At 36.6% G+C, this 18,324-nt stretch overlaps 1 protein-coding gene across 1 annotated transcript in view; it reads right to left on the bottom strand.

Moving 5' to 3' along the window:
* Positions 1-3,614: 3,614 nt before the first annotated feature.
* Positions 3,615-18,324, bottom strand: part of LOC104673357 (thrombospondin type-1 domain-containing protein 7B-like) — a 327,106-nt gene continuing 312,396 nt past the window's right edge. Inside the window, exons 16-18 of the mRNA XM_030916127.1 lie at positions 16,681-16,873; positions 12,418-12,505; positions 3,615-3,696 (exon numbers count right to left, since the gene is read on the bottom strand). Of these exons, the coding sequence (XP_030771987.1) occupies positions 3,615-3,696; positions 12,418-12,505; positions 16,681-16,873 (363 nt within the window). The remainder of the gene's footprint in view (positions 3,697-12,417; positions 12,506-16,680; positions 16,874-18,324) is intronic.

Below are 18,324 nucleotides of genomic sequence, written 5' to 3'. Positions count from 1 at the left end.
CTCACAAGTGTTATAACAAATGTAATACATAAGCTTGTAAAATTCCTGTAAGATCTCTCTGTCCCAAAATAATTGAGCTTGATGTTTAATGTAGTTATTAAAGAACTATGCAGAGCTTGGCATTAAAACCATTTCTCCCCGGGGCCTCTGCCCACAGGGGAATCTTCTGAGGTGAAGTGGTTGAATGCTAGTCTTTCGAGATTCCATTACTATGATCATTTCTCGTTCATGAAGTATTTGCTGGACTAATATATAGCACAGACCAAGCACACAGGTAAATCGACCTGTCTAATCCAGGGTAAGGAGTGTAGGAAGTCATGAGGCTGTGGTGCCATGAATCATATCATGTTTAAAACACCCTTGTGGCTGCCTATAATATTCAGAATAAAATACGAATTCCTCACCATGGCTTCCGTGGTTGCATGCTGTAATTCCTCTAATCTCATTCAATCACTCTGCAAATATGGTGAGCAAAATTAAGATCCTTACCCTCATGGTGTAACATCTAAATGCAAGGAAAAAATAGACAAACTATAAAATAAATATGTTTAGTAAATAAAATGCTAGAAGTAATCAGGCTATGAAAAAAAAAAGAGAAGAAACTGGGGAGAAGAAACTAGGTTGAGAGAACCAGTAGGAAAGGGGTCAGCAGTTCTTTTCTGTAGAGAGCCAGATAATATTTAGGCTTTGCAGGCCATACTATCTCTATTGCAACTACTCATTCATTAATGTATTGTCTATAGCTGCCTTCGCTGAGTTGACTAGTTGCAATAGAGATTGTATGGCCTGCAAAGCCTAAATATACGATGTATATTTGTTTAATCAATGAGAATGAATGTCATTTCTAAAGAGTGCAGTCAACATTCAGTTCCAGCAAATTACCATGAAAGACTGAGGTATTTGTTACCAGATTACATAAGTTTTCAAGAGAACCTAGAATCCAATTTTTTATGTAAAAGCTCTCAATTTTAAATGACTTTAATTCAAAAACAAAAACCCTTTGCATATAGAACTGAATCTTTCTGCAAGCTAGTTTTCTGGGACTTCTACTATATACATTCACAGGGTAGATCAGTTGGTGTTTTTGAGTCTGTTTTCTACACTGTGCAATGTAGAAACTGACTTAGGTGGCTTGTTAAAGTCAATGGCTAGCTAGTAGCAGTACCAGGCACAAACTCACTTCTTCTGATCTCCTACTTTTATTCTCTGCCTATAAGCACTACACATGTTAAAACCATTTGTCCTGTAGGAGCAATGTGTTGTCCTAAGGAAGTGTTCATAGACTTCATTTATAAACTTTTGAAATATGTATCAGTTTATGGAATATACGTAGTTTTTTTACTTATATTATTTTACTTGGCTTTCCTCCTGAGGAGTAATCATCCCAAATCTTTGGGTCTGTCTGGCATAAGTTTCAAGTAAAGTAAAAGTCAGAAGGCATCACATTTAATTCAACAGTGTACCTCTGAGCACTGCCTAACCGATGGTAGATGTTTATATATATATGATTTGCTTAAATGAAAGAAAGACATATGTAGTGATTATGATATTTGGGAACTGGATGCAACTGAAATAATATTTCAGGCATGTATTATTGGAAAAGCAATTTTATTCAAGCCATGAGTACTAAAAATCTTATATTATTGACACAAATTAAATATATGGATAATTGTTGAATCTGTAATGAATGAAAAATTTGAATGACCTAAGGGCTCCAACTCTGAATATACAATACTCATTGTGGATAATTTTTATTGTACTTTTGATATATGGTGAATATTAAGCATTTTATATTTATTATTAGTGTCTAACTTTAGAGGAACATAATCTTATTATCTTCATTTTGTGGGTCAAACAACTGAGGCACAGAAAAGTTATATGCCTGGTCTAGGATCACACAGGCAATAAAGGGCCTAGCCATGGTCTGATCTCCAAAGCAGCCTTTCTTAAACTACTAGGAAGGCTACTGATGCTTTAGCTAAAGTGAACTTTTGAAAGCACAATTCTGGGAATTGTTTCATCAATTATACTAGAAAAATAAAGTATTCCCTTTTTGCTTTCTTTTCTATTTTAAAATTATGGTATCATTGGACACAATCAGCTAGTTGGAGGGCTTACCTAGATGTTAAATGGTTAATAGAGGTCACAGTGTAAATGAAAACATTCTGTAATCTGGTCATTTTGTTAGATTTGTAACATTTCCATTTTCTTCCTTCTCTCACATCATTTATATATCAGTGTTTGCATGATTACAGCGGTTTGTTCTAATATTATTTCAGCTCTAACTGTTCCCTAAAAGCTACTCTATGTCATTGTGACTGGCGCTGGTTCCTAGTATGCCTGATAGTGTGGAGGGGTAAGATTCCTTTTTTTTTTTTTTTTTCTGTCAGTGATAGCAGCTGTCAACTCCTAAAACACTGAAAAACTGATATTAACACTCTTTTTGTCAAAGCAAGGGCAAGGCACTTCAGAAGTGAATAAATCTAGAACAGCCAACACTGCAGTCTCTTGAGCAGTTTATTTGTTATAAATACAAGTCAATACCACAAGATGGCACCTTTTTACTTTAAACACTTATGATTACAAACAATTATCTTCATAAAATGGTCTCAGCTTTTTAATGTGTTGTTTTAGATATTATTGAAACCTTATAAAAGCAAGACTTTCTACAAACAGGATTGGTGTTTGATGTATATTAAATGAGGTCAGATAATTAAATTCGAAAAAAGAATTTATAAATATTCAGATAAGAAAATTGAAATTACAAAAGCAGAGTTTGTCATCATTAAACTGAATTACAACTGTGTGTGGTTAATGCTATATCTACATGGATAAGTTTTTGTTAAAATACAGTTTTAGTAATCAAATAATCTACTTCATTCTCCAATTTGACCACATATTTCATTTGTACACCCTAACATTCAGTACACATTCCCTTCAGAAATGACCTAGCTTTCATCTAGTCCAGCAATTACACACACTCTGCTATTTTCAGTAGCTGCAACCCACGAAGTGCCATCATCCCCTGGCTACAAAATAAAATACAATATTTAAAGGTTAAAAACTCAGAGAATTTCTGAAATGGTAATCCATTCTCTCTGTGTTCATGAAAATAGGCAATCCAATTTGAAAGTCTTTAAACCAATGTAAACTCTAGAAAACTCAGTGTTGATGTATGGGAAGAATAAAGACTTTGCACTAATATAGTGCGTAACAATGCAGTGTCAGACTCGTGATTTACAGTAAATGCCTTGATTGGACTTTTCTCTGGATTGTCATTATGCTGCTGAAGATCAAGTTTACTCAAGTCTGTGGGAATTCCATCATGTTTTCTTCCTCCCAGTTCCAAACAGGAAGAGAAGAGTTTTCAGGTTCCTTGGGAAAACCAAAAAATAAAACACTCACACCCACAAACAACTTGAAAACAAAATGGCAGACCTAATAATCCTTGACTCCATGTCCAAATGAAGTTGAGGCAGTATTACTTTTGCAATATTTGTATTCTGCCCAATATATCACATCATGAGATTCCTCAAAAAACTGAGAAGTCTGAGAGCTACAAAAGAGAAAGCGGTTAAGGCAGTTGATGTCTACATTTGGATTTCTTTTTCAGGTTACATGTCTAAGTCTCCATCGTAGGCTAAGGTCAGAGGCTTCTGTTGGGGAGGTGTGCTTTGATGTGGTTTTGGCTTCTTGCTGCAAAGGGAAAAAAATTCCTCAGATAAAGTAAGTTCATAGAGCTCTGTTTCATCTGTCAAAGACAATTTTGAGGTATAGAAATGCAAGGGGTAAAATGACAAAAAGATTCTGTAGATTTCTGTAGATGTGCGGGTTTCCTTTTGTGAATATTGAATGCTTTCACTCTCCGTAAAGGAGAAGCCATCATTTTACACATTCTTAAAACTGGTTTAGTGGAATGGAGGAACTTATTAGAAGGGCTGTTTCCCTTTTATATATTCTTGTTGATATACAACAACGGGAATGTCTTTTCTCACTAATTTTTAAGCTTTTGTGACCTTCACATCACAGATGCTCAACATCATAAGCAGCTGGAGCAGCCAGGCCTCACCCTGCTGGTCTTGTTTTTCAGTAAACATACTTCTGCTCTGACCTGGAACCTGACATTTAGCTGCCAAGATGCCAGAGTGTGTCAGGAAAATTTAACCAATTCTACTCCGTGCAAAGCCATTCTCACCTGGTCTCTCCTTTACCCGAAGTCCACAACTTTGCCAGGTCAGAGAAAGCTGCTTTTCCTTCTCATGGAGAGAAAAGCTTAAGTTGAACAACATCCCCAAATCGCACAGCGATGCCCCAGACGTGGGGCAAAACACCCTGCAGTACACTCCTTGTTTCTTAGTACGGGGAAATCTTAACTTCTATTTATAAATGCTTGTAACCTTTAATTCTGCCACTTAACTTCTCTCACCGCCACATTTACCCTCCCTCCTCAAGGTCTTTGCTTTGCCTGGCCTACACAGCCTGACTTCACCTCTCTCCCTGTCTCCAACCTTCCATGCTTTTATTTTATATTAGCATCTATTGCTTATTGGATGCATACTAAGTGCCAAGATCTGTGCTGAACATTTGACACAAAATCTCTCAAAACATCCCAGAACAACCCTGCAAGGGAGGCATTCGAATTATTGCTACTTTACAGAGAAGGACTACCCAGGTTGTTTACGTTCCCTCAGGTCACTGAGTGAGTGGCAGAGCCTGTATTCTAAGCAAATCTAACACACAGACCTGAGCTTTTAACCTTTTCACCACATTCTTCATATATATATATATATATATATATATATATATATATATATATATATTTGGCACTTGGTAGAAATTCATTTGGCATTTGGTAGAAATGACATTTTTTTGTCTGCACTTATGAATTAATTTTTCTATTCTGAGTGAATCTAATTTAAAAACAAAGATTTTAATCTATACAATTCAGTGGCATGTGGCACAGTCACAGCGCATGTACCATCACCATTATCTAGCTCCAGAACCTTTTCATCGTGCCAAAAGGCAATTCTGCACTCTTCCAAGCAGTCTCTCCCCCATTTCCCCCTGCTCTCAGCCCCTGGCAACCATTCGTCAATTAACTTTCTGCCCGGATAGATTTTGATATCTTAAATGGAATCATGCTATATGTGGCCTATTGTGTCTGGCTTCTTACATTTAATGGCTAAAATGGTGAATTTTATGTTATGTGAATTTTACTGTAATAAAAAAATTGATAAAATTAAAATGGTTGTAGGGAGAAACTCCTAGTTAAAAATGCTAAAGGTTTAATTTAAGGAGTAAAATTAATTTTTTGATTGATGTTTGAAGCAAATGATACAAGTTAAAGAAATAAAAATGGTTTTGGCAGAACCCCTAAAAGGAACTGCAGATTCTCTCGGTGCCCCCCACCCTGGCACCTGGCATGCTGCGGGTGCTCATTGAGAATGTGCTGAGTGCTGGGCAGGGATGGCTGCAGGCAAACAACTTCCAATCAGAGAAGCTGCGGAGATGTAAAAACATGATTCAGAATTTTCTCCAGAGGGAGCTTCAGCCTTCAATTTCCTGCTTTCCAGGTCCTCTCCAATTTTCAAAAAGGGTATTGCTTAATTATCTGAATAACATCCAATTTAACTTTATCTATACTAAGTATGTTCCAGTGACTCTAATTATACTGATGGGCTCAGGCTCTGGCATGAACCCCGCTTGACATGGAGTCCTGGGTATACCATTCCACGGCATTTAAAGGTGCTAAGAAATCACACACACACCAGAGGTTGAGGCAATCTGAAAGCGACAGCCTGTAAATCTACCCTGACGGTGGTGGTGGTGACGGGGTGGGTTGTCTTAATGGCAAAAAAGAGTACATGGAAGTTCCTCTGAAATTATAGCAGGAGTCTTCTCCCTCCCACCTCTCTTGGCTTTCTTTTTTGTGTGGGAAGGGAGCAAAGAAGAAGAGAGGGCTAAGAAATGTAGTTGCTTCCGAAACAGATTTTGGCAGTCTACCCTTAATTGGCATTTGCTAAAGGCCACTGGGCAAGGATAAATTAGAGAATCCTAAACACTGGGGAGTTGAGAATGCAAAGCCAGGAGAAAGGCTAGAGGTGGTCATATCTCTGTAAAGAGACAATACTATCACTGGGGAGACACGTCAACTTGGCCAGTCTCTATGATCTAGGCTTGGAATATTCTATTCCAAATTTACACAAATATGTTCATACCACTTACCATGTTTGGAATCATGGACACTGTGGCCACCTCTGGCGAGAAGAGGGGGCTACTAATAGGTAGGTCTTGGACCTCTGTGGGCCATGTGGTGTGCTGGGGTTCACTGGGATTAGGACCTCATTTATCATGCATCTTTTCATATTGTGCAGCCACCCCCGAATTGCCAGATACCAAAATCACAATTATGAATACATGGGATCTGAGAAGTTTTATGGCTTAGAATAGATCAGCCTCCTCTCAAATATTAATCTCTGGACCACTGAATATGGTAGTACTTTGCCAAATAGTGGCTTTGCAAGGCTTTCTGGCTAGTAAAAAAGAACCTCAGCAGGAGGAGCTGAGGGGCAAGACTGCACTCGGCAAGGCCAACATTGAGGAGGCCAGCAAGTAGGAGGCTTGTCTTCAGAGCCTCTGGCTTGCTTTCTTTTCTCCCTACAGTATCCATATTTTTCCTTTACAAGTAAGTTTATTTCTTTTTTTTTTTTTTCCTCCACTCTGGTTTCAGAAAAGGTATGATCACCTCCCTCACTCACTAAATCAGGACCCATAAATGCCTGGCACATCATAGGCCACCAACACCACCAGTCATCCTGTGCCTAGGTGGACATCTCTAATCCATCACTCTATTCTCTCCTGTTGAGCTGAGGTGTAGCCTCATCATTCTTCCTAACGGAGCACTCTTTTTTTTATTTTTTATTTATTTTATTTTATTTTATTTTTATTATACTTTAAGTTCTAGGGTACATGTGCATAATGTGCAGGTTTGTTACATATGTATATTTGTGCCATGTTGGTGTGCTGCACCCATCAATTCATCAGCACCCATGAATTCATCATTTATATCATGTATAACTCCCAATGCAATCCCTGCCATAGCCACTTTTAGAGTTGGCACAAAGCATAAAACCATTTTGCAATCCTAGCTGTGAAAGATCACTGGTAGACACATTTTAAAGTGACCTCTTTTAGGGTCATTTGCATTTTAGCAAAGGGTAAAAATTCATTAAGCCAGAAAAGTGAGCTCATCGTGGACTGACAAGCCAGCCTCTGGCACTTCTCAGCAAAGACTCATTCTCAAGCCAGGAGAGATTAACTAGTTTGATGAAAGCAGCAAACCATATTTTGTTTTGGCAGCCACTTGTGAGAGACAAGCCTATGGAGATGCAAGTACCACTCTCAAATTTGGGAAGAATGAGAGTGTATTACAGAACTATGCTGGGCAAGGCAGAATGGACATTATGATCGGGTGTAACTTCCAGGTGCTACATCTAGGTTAACAGAAAGTTCATCCAGTGGTCATCCCAATTAAATTGCTTCATGGATATTTACTGCCAGGGGAGAAGGGACATCGATAATATTTCTAAAACTCCAAACACTAATGGTAGATGTTCAAAGGCTAGTATTAGAAAGAAGTAGTCTTTAGAAGGCTATTTTTTGACATTTTCTCGGAAGCATTTCAAGTTTTATTATAAATTGCTTTCATCTGAAGTATACACCAAAGACCTGGCATATTTTAGCAGTTCTCTTGTCCTAAGGCTTCTGTTTTTGGCAAAAACATAAAATCTCTAAAACTGTCATCCTCTAACTCTTCTGCAATCCATTTAATAGAATTAGATGCTGGGAAAATATCTATTTGGGTTTCTTTGGCGGCTCGTATGTAACAGTAAATGGTACGTGTTTTTGTATCAATAGGTCTGTACCAGGTCTACAGCTTACTTTACCTGTGAAACAAGGACCCTCCAGGAAATGTGGAAGCTATAGCCATTTTGGTGAGTCTAAGGAGTTTTGGGCATCACTCAAGAGAAAGAAATCAGAGGGGGGAAGGGGGAGGGATTGCATTGGGGAGTTATACATGATATAAATAATGAATTGATGGGTGCTGACGAGTTGATGGGTGCAGCACACCAACATGGCACAAGTATACATATGTAACAAACCTGCACATTATGCACATGTACCCTAGAACTTAAAGTATAATAAAAAAAAAAAAAAGAGAGAAAGAAATCACAAAGATTCAAAGGCCAGTAGAAAGAGCGTGCACTCTAGGGATAGGCAAACCTGGGGTTGATTCTACCATGCTGGTGACCCCAGAAAAGTTAAGAAATTTCACTAGGGATCAATTACTCTTTAAAATAGGGATGGCAATAGCAACACCTCCTTGGATTACTATGATTGAATAAGGCAATGTATGTAATATTTGACATATAAATATTAGACTTTTTTTCCTAGACTCTTTTTTTTTAAAATCATGGGCAATAAATTAGTTTTTACTAATACATTTTATTTATTTGCTCAATAAATCTTTATCAAATTCATGCTTTAAAACAATCCATAAAGCATAGTCATTACCTCTCTCCACCCAAACTCCCTGGGGTTTGATAGAGGAGGAAGATGTTTATATAAATAACTACAATATTATAATGGCATAAATACCACGAGAAAAGGGACATGAACAAATTATTCCAGATTGTTTAAAAAGGAAAATGTTGGCATTTGAGTTTTACAGGGATTAATGAACAGGCAGAGTACCAATAGCTAGCAATGGGAAACAAGGAGTAAGCCACAGAAGCAGAAACTTCCTTGGAAAATCAGAGGGGCAGTTCCCTAAGTGCCTGATATGGTTAGGCTTTGTTTCCTCACCAAAATCTCATCTTGAATTGTAATACCCATAAACTCCATAATTCCGACATGTCAAGGGAGAAACTAGGTGGAGGTAATTGAATCATGGCTTCCCCCATGCTGTTCTCATGCTAGTGAGTTAGTTCTCAAAAGATGTGATGGTTTTATAAGGGTCTCTTTCCCCTGCTCTCAGCACTCAATCCATCCTGTTGCTCTGTGAAGAAGGTGCCTGTTTCTCCTTTGCCTTTGGCCATGATTGTAAGTTTCCTGAGGCCTCCCCAGTCATACAGAACTGGGAGTCAATTAAATCTCTTTCCTTTATAAATGACCCAGTCTTGGCTATTTCTTCATAGTAGTATGACAGTGGATTAATATAGTGCCCTAATGTGAAATTATTCCTCCTAAAAATTATCTTTCAGAAAGAGGCGACAGTCTTATATTCAATGACTATAAAATCTTTTATATAATGAGGGGCTACATTTGCTATACCAAAAGCTATTTTTTTAAAAAAAATTGCAAATCACAAATATACACACAAGACAAATAAAATGGCCATCTCCCTAATGTATGCAGATAGGTATTTGGATGTGAGGATAAAACCTCTGAAACAGCAGTACAAAGAGATCCAAAGATCTCAAACAACTTGGGTGGAAATGAATATACTAAACCCGATACTGAAGTGAACTGTGGAAAGAAAGACTAAAGCACTGATAAGAGTGACTTATCTGAAAGGTAGATGGAGACATTGAATAAAATTGTGTTATGAATATTAAATTAGAGAAAAATGAGCATTTTATATAGTGAAATACCGTATTTACATATGATATAAGATAATAAATGCAACTATAATTTAGCACATTGATTAAATATTAGCATAGACAACTTACTATCTTATCTAAATCAAAAAGTTTATTTAAAAAGTCAATTTTTTTCTTTTTTAAAAAATTTTCCTTAGTTAGAAAATGAAGACTTAAATGTGTTTGAGACTATACAATATACCCGCCTGTATAGGGTATAGGGAATTAGTAACAGATACATTTGAAAGAGTTATTTGGGCTCCAGTTGTGGAAGACTTTAGTCAACTGGTGAGGCAGCCAAAACATGACTTTAGTTTTGCTGTCAGTGGGAAGCCAGAGCTCCTGTGTGAGTAGGAAAGGGCTGATCCCTGGAGCTAAGCTTCAGAAAGACGCATTTGGCTGTAGACTGCAGATGGGAGCTGGTCCAAATATGAGCGCTACTTCCACAGGGACATTATTAAAGGCAGACATACAGGATGAAAAAAATGTCTATGAGATGCAATGTGCATAAATGCGTATGTAATTTGGCTACTGAAAAGTAAAGAGAAATTTCATTGATACTTTATATTTAAAAATTCACCAAAAAGCAATATATCGATGTAGCAAAACTGCACTTGTATCCCATGAATATATATAAAAAAATTATCTAGAAAGTGGTTTGTTAACAGAATACAATGATGTACCTAATTAATTCCCAGAGCCTAGAGTCATGCAGAAAGGAGCCTTAATAGACATTTGTTGTCAAAGGAATAGATTACGGTTAACACATTCTTAGGTTGAAGGGAATGGAGAAAAATAAAAAAGGCAAAATGTATGTGTTACTACATGTAAAATTTTAATCTTTTAAATATTTAAGGGAAAAGGGAAGCATAGAATCTGGATTTGGGGATATGGCTACTAACAGCTAGAATTCATCTAAGCTTTCATAGACTGATAGACTATCTAATTACCTTACACTGGGTTGGTCTATTGATTGCTTCGAAAGTAGTTTCCTACTGGCCAAATCTTCATGTCCCCTTTGCTGCAATTTAAGAAATTTCCCCCTTGTTTTAATCTTTTCTGGTGATGAATGCTTCCTAGTCCTTTAAACCTCATAGAAAGCTTTCAAATTCACATTTTTTCATTAAGAGTAGATCTAGGCAATACTAGCCAAACATCAATTTGAATAAAGAAAATCAGTAAAAAAAAATTGATTCTAGGATGAATGACCAACTGAAGATGACACTTTTCACTACAACAGGGAAATGTTAGTTGGATAGAAATCTAATTTCTAGGGAAAAATTTCTATCACTATAGGTGGCAGAAAGAATTAAAATCATCTTATTTTCTTCACCAACTTTCACTGACCAAGAGCAAAGATTTAAAAACCTGTGTAACCTTGGAAACAGAATTTGAGGTTAATAGACAATGGCTGAATTTGAATCAAGATTAAAACTTGGGTAAAAATTCTCAGGAAAATAGTCTCTGAAACAGATGATGAATATAAATATCTTTATTAGGAGAAAAAATTGAAGTAACACTTTGATCTCATGAAAATTAAAAAAAAATCAATTGAAACTTCTGCTCAAAAAGCTGATATAATATTCTTAACACACTTGAAAACATTAACATCTACAGTTGACCCTTAAACAACACAGGTTTGAACTGCATCAACTTATAGGCAGATTTTCTTCTACCTCTGCCACCCATGAGACAGTAAGGCCAACAACCCCTCTTTCTTCCTCTTCCTCCTCAGCCTACTCAGTATGAAGATGGTGGGGATAAAGACCTTCATGATAATCCATAACTACTTAGTGAATAGTAAATATATTTTCTGTTCCTTATGATTTTCTTAATTACATTTTCTTTTCTCTAGCTTACTTTATTGTAAGAATATAGTATATAATTCATAAACATATAAAATATGCGTTATTTGACTATGTTATTGGTAAGGCTTCTGGTCAAAAGTGGGCCATTAGTAGTCAGGTTTTAGGGGACTCAGAAATTATACTTGAATTTTTGACTGTGTGGGGAGTAGGCACCACAGTCCTCACACTGTTCAAGAGTCAACTGCATTTACTTCTGTCTGGTTTCAAGAGCAGTTCATCAACTAAAATATATTCTGCATCATAAACTAGTTATTATTTTCTGAGATTAATAAACTCTCAAACTAGTCACTTTACAAAACGGCTTTTTATTTTTTTTTTTTGGAAATGACCATCAGTTAAATTTTGTCTCATAGCTTGTCAATATAAAAAAACAACTTGCTCTACTATTTAAAATGTGCTTACAGGTTATTTTAACCAACTAGTCAGTTTAACCTAACCGTTCAAAATTTAAGAACAAAATTTAAGAACTAAAATTATCTGTAGTAATTTTCTTAGCCTGGACCACAGATTAGAATTACCTCAGAAGCTTTTAAACACCCAGATGACCTGGCCACATCCAAGACTAATTAAATCAGAATCTCTGGGGAGGGGGATCAAGCATGATTCCCTAGGAGACATCAGCGTATTGTCAAGGCTGAAAACTACTGATCGAAATCAAAACACCCAAATGGAAAAGTTCTGACCAATGATTTTCATTTTATTCAAATACCAAATTTAAAAAATGTTATCACAAATAAGAACAAAATAATGATTCCTCGTTTCAACTATTCAGCCATTCTACTGTTGAAGATTATTTCTTGGCTTCAAGAATCCTGTTATAATGGGCAATGATCCTGAGATACTTTTTCCAAGTATAACATTAAATCCATAAAAAAATATAGAATATAAACTTACTAATTAGTACTTACCAAACAAGGTAGGAAGTAAATACTAGGAAAATCATGATAAGAAAAGCGCCACCTGAAACGCCATAAACCCAAATTTTTACTCGGCCATCTGTTTAAAACAGAGATAACATAAGAAGCTTAGCATACAGAAGTCTGCAGCATTTGAGAGATAGGGCAACATTAGATCTGACAACCCCAGATGACCATTAGTTCTGTACTTGAACACCAGCACCTTAGCCAACTGTGCACTCAACTGCAGAAGTTAGCAATGTTCTAGCATACTCTGTAAATTGCCAGGTGTAAAAGATTGTCTTAGAACATCATAGGAATATGGGTTTCCTACTAGAAATTATGTCTATGAAAAAAACTTTAAAATATTACATGGCACGGTTTTCAATGGACTTTTATAGATAAACAGTTTGCATTGTTGTTTGATTTTTAGCAAATTAACTCTCAAAAGCATTAGGTGTAACCTCATGGCACCAAAATTTTTATGTTACTGAATGTTTTACTTTTTATCTGAATTCTGAGACACGCATAAGTCATAAGCATAAGTGGAAATACCCATAGGTAACAGCTCTCAAATGATGAAAAAGAAATGAAAATGGAAAATATAAGATAGTCAATCAAATTTTTTCATAATACCAAACAAACACTGATAATCATTATTTCATAAAATCCAGTCAATTGGTAGGCTAATTTGAATTTAAGGTGTTTATAGTCATATGCATACACAAAAATATGGCAAAACATTTGACAACATAAAAAGAACAAAGAAAATTATAATGAAGAGACAACTTTGCATGGAAAGAAAACTACTATGACCATTTTTAGTGGCTCTACTTCCAAAATGACATTAGGCAAACAAAAACTACATGACCAAACAAGTTAATCAATTCATCAAATTACTGTAAAATTATGACCATGTGTCTACAAGTACACATTATTTTGGATCTGATGTTTACTACAGTTAACAAAATGAATTAACCATATATTTTAATCTATTATGTTACTTTTACTCTATATAAGATATAAGCTTGAGTATATATATACATACATTCACAAATATATATATGCTTTTTCTACATATGATAGAAACTTGAGTTGTTTCTGTCACTCTAATATTTTTTTTGCTCTATTTTATGTGAGCATATAGCTAACTAAACTTAGAATTGGACTGACAAAGGCAATACCTCAGTATCCCAAATGAATTCCATTTATTTCTGAAAGAAACACATACAGAGATTCATCATACTACACGAATGTAATTAACTACAGGTCCAAAATACACATAACAGTATCTTATTTGAAAAGCTTCTATGCGGGGAAAAATAATCAAAATCTATTTTAAACAACACTTGTTTTGAATAAAATCACAATTACTTTCAATTACATTACAATTACCTATTATAGCTTTTGCTTATAGGACACTTTCAAGTCTCAATCAGATTTTAATAAGGTTCAATGTAGTAATGGTATTTTTCTATGGTCATAAAACTTTTACCAAAGCTTGGATTCTAATCTCTTTGAAACACTAATGACGAAATGGCCTATTCTGAGTTTTTACATTGGTCAAACAAAAAGTCTTTCCTGAGTGAGAACTTTCCTTATAGCTTATAATCCATAACACCCTGATTGATGCATTGGGAGGATCCAGTGCTTTTAAATCCCCAGTTTAGAGGTATGTGGTGGTACAAAACCTTTAAAGCCATGTTACTTAAAAAAAGCATTAATGTATTCTATAAGGACATAAAAGATAGGCTAAATCTTCTAACTACTAAAAAAGATACGTAGTGAAAAATAAGTCTTCCCACTACTCTCTCAATTCCCTACAGAGTAGCTATTACTGTTACCAGTTTCCTTGTGAATCTTTCTAGTTCTCTGCATATGCAAGCACCTGAGCACACGTATACCAATTCATACACTTCTTAAAAAGACACAAATGGTGTATATCATTCACTTTGATTTGCACTTTTTCTTCCACTAAACAATATAGGTTGGAAATATTTTCATATTAGTTCATAAAAGAAGGTCTACCTCTTCTTAGTATCCCTGTGATTCACCATGACACAATTATATTTTGGGTTTCCCATTATTCTATTTGTGGGCATTTATATTGTTTTCATTCATTTGCTATAATAAGCAATCATATAATTAATATAACTCACAGACTTCTTTTAGTATATGTGTATATAACTGCATGATGAGTTCCTTAGAGGAACATTTTAGGTCAAAATATATGACAGGTAAATAAATATATTAGCATGGCCTAATCGTCCTCCTGACAGGTTGCTCTAATTTACACTCTCACCATGAGAACCTAGTGAAAGTTGTAAACTCTCTCAAGACCAAATATATATTTTATATACACTTATCTATATATACACAAATATAAGCACACGCACATACGCAACTTATATCCCAATATACATATATATGTGTGAATACATAACATTTTGTGTATCTAGACACACATAGACACATACACGTATACTCACACATATGATATTGTTGTTTTAGTTAGATCTCCAAGTTCCATCCATGGATAAAAGGTTAAGGGCTTATTTGTGGATTCAAAGACTCATTTCCCTGGGACCTCAATTTAATTCTCTTTCAGAAATAGGGTCCACAGGCAATGGGTGAACCTGGCTATATTTAATATCATACTTCCTTCACATTTAAATCTACTTCTAATTTAGCATTAAAGCTAATGAGATGTTTTTAAACACCTTTGGCATTCCCAGACACGCAGGGGAATCAAAAGTTAACTAAGACATGGTGGTAATTCTTAAAAGTTGACTGAGGTGTATAAATATTGCTTCTCCAGTTAGATCTGTGTTTCTTTGGGCCTGGGCTTTGGATTGTGTTTCATTTAAACGGGTCATCAAGACACTTCTGGTATGGCTAAGGCCTAGGGTTTGGTAGGAAAGTTCCTAGGGTATATTTGCCTGAGTTTTTTCTGTCTCTTCCCTTCCCATGCCCCAGGAGTTATGTTGCTTTGCTTTGCTTTGCTTGGTCATTTTCAGCATTTTGTTCTAAAAGAAGTATGTCTGATGACCACAGAGTCTCTGGCTTTCCCCTTCTACCCAATTGACAAAGTGGGAAGCAGGGACAGGGGTTTGTAAAAGCCTTAAAGGTCTGCCTTTAAAACCTTCCTCTGTCACTTGCTGGTGGTGTGAAACTGATAACATTAACCTGTACTGCCATTTTCAGTTACCTCATCTCTTAAATGGGATGATAACATCTCATTAGGTTCTAAGAACGTAATGAGACATTTCATGCTGTACAACCAGCCAGCACAGAGCCACAGGGCAACAGAAAGCATCTAATAAATGTCCATTCCTGCACTTAGTAAGAGTCGATTACTGAGCACTGCAGGCCTAATACTGCAGTATCCATGACAATCCTGCAGGATAAATACCACTAGATTGAGTTTATAGATGAGAAAACTGAGGTCCAGAGAAGTTAAGAAACTACAGCTAATCACAAAACAGGTGTGTGTAAGCCATGGGGCCAGTAAGGTCTGTCTATGTTTAAAACTGATACTCTTTACCTTTTCACCGGTGTTTCTTGAAGCAAATAGGATCTCTGGACATTTCTTATAAGTTCTTGAGATTCTATTCCAATTTTCTCATTTTAGTTATATATACAAATTCAGTTATAAGAGTACATCTTTTCTCAGAGATAATTTAGGATTGAAAGACATTTTCAGGCCAGGTGCAGTGGCTCATGCCTGTAATTCCAGCACTTTGGGAGGCCAAGGCGGGCAGGTCACTTGAGGTCAGGAGATTGAGACTAGCCTGGCCAACATGGCGAAACCTGTCTCTACTAAAAATACAGAAAAATTAGTCAGGCGTGGTGGCAGGCACCTATAATCCCAGCTACTCGGGAAGCTATTGCAGAAGAATCGCTTGAACCTGGGAGGCAGAGGTTACAGTGAGCTGAGATCACACCACTGGACTGCAGCCTGGGTGACAGAGTGAAACCCTCTCCCCAGCCCAAGAAAAAAGAAAGATATTTTCAAAGGATATTATTTTGTTACTTAACTCACTGTCTCTTAGACTGGGGTTGAGAGACCTATGTTCAACCATTCATGAAAACACTGTACATTTAAAGGGACTCATGCATCATGCAATATTCAAATCTGAGAAATGCTGAATTATGCCATAATGCCTCTTTCTTCTCTCCTCTTTTCCTCCTTCCCTCCATTCCTTCCATCATGAGAAGTAGTCAAAATATAGACCTCCTGTGAGAAAATTCTCATTTCTTACAACTGAAACTCACCTGGATCAAGTGGTTGAAGAGACCATCCTTTAAAAATATCATGTATTTTTGAATTCACAGGTCTGTTTTTCCCAGAAAGGTTTTTCACATCAGCTTTTTTATCCTCTGAGCCTGGTACTTTCATGCAGTAATCCAGGAAACCATTTGATCTCATTATCTCTGTATAGCCCTTCTCACAACCACAGACTCCACCCTATAGCATAAATAATATTTTTATGGTTACACAGTGAGTTGAACATATGAATGAATAAAAATATGAATGTTAAAATCACTTAATATTTGCACTATACATCATGGCAATTTAGGGTTTGGGGCAACTGACTTACCAATGACATGAAAATCAAATACAGAGTTTGTCTTTTTAAATTCCAAAGTCAGCTCTTAAATCAAATGTTAGGTTTTTCAAATGTGTTTACAATTGTGACACCTGCCAAATATTAAACCATAGTTCTTTGTGAATAAAGTTAATTAACTATGTCTTTTCCTCTCTTTCTTTTTTTTTCTTTTCTTGTTTTTTTTTTTTTTTTAGATGGAGTTTCACTCTGTCACTGAGGCTGGAGTGCAATGGTGCAATCTTAGCTCATTGTAATCTCCGCCTCCCAGGTTCAAGCACTTCCCCTGTCTCAGCCTTCTGAGTAGCTGGGATACAGGCACCTGTCATCATGCCCTAGCTAATTTTGTCTTTATTTTTTCTTTTAATAGAGACAGGGTTTCACCATGTTGGCCAGGCTGGTCTTGAACTCCTGACCTCAGGAAATCTGCCTGCCTCGGCTTCCCAAAGTGCTGGGGTTACAGGCGTGAGCCACTGTGCCTGGCCATCTTTTCCTCTCTTATGGAGATGTTTATGGCACTTAATCAAATTATTTTCAACTCTTATCTCCATTTGTTTCAGATCCTTGCCTACTTGCTCCAACCCACCCTTCCTACTGAGAAGCAAAGCAACAGGGATTATGTACATACCTTCTTTGAATTAAGTGCTCTTGCTATCACAGCTGCTAAATCCCTCCATCACCTTTTACTGTTGACTACTAACTGTTAGAGTCGGTAGCTAAGAAGACATAAGCAGGACAGGAGAAGGGTCCTCCACCAGGAATGTCAGGCAACCAGTAGGTGATGGTTAGGCAGCTGTTAAACTGTCTCGCTAACATAATAATTGGTTGTAGCCAGCACTAGGGAAAGGCAGTTTCCCAAAAGATAGAAAACACCTGAAGCTGGTGGTCAGCAGCTTCCTGATAAAATCTCAGGAGTTAAGCAAATGGGCTCAATCATGCTAAGAGGCAAAATGTTAGTTTAACTGGTGTATGACCTTCCTCTAGGAACACACAACTTGTAAGGGAAAAATGCCTCAAGTGAGCATGCGTACAACTTCAGTAAACACACTGTGCATGCGGCCCCTCCCAAGTCCTGGCAGGTCACTGTGCATGTGGATGGCACACCCTAAGGGAAGAATTGGGGGAGAAGGGAAACAACCCCCACCCCTGAAGCATGCCAACACATAAAACCCAAGTCAAAGGTCAAATAGGGCACTTGGATCTCTTAAGTTGCCCACTTGGCCTTCTTCCAAGTATACTTTACTTCCTTTCATTCCTGCTCTGAAACTTTTTAATAAACTTTCACTCTTGTTCAAATACTTGCCTTAGTCTC

The sequence above is a fragment of the Rhinopithecus roxellana genome, chromosome 14 (assembly GCF_007565055.1).
Source record: "Rhinopithecus roxellana isolate Shanxi Qingling chromosome 14, ASM756505v1, whole genome shotgun sequence".
Taxonomy (NCBI): Eukaryota; Metazoa; Chordata; class Mammalia; order Primates; family Cercopithecidae; genus Rhinopithecus; species Rhinopithecus roxellana.
Note: the sequence above shows the minus strand (reverse complement) of the source record. Positions and strands in the feature narration are given on the sequence as shown.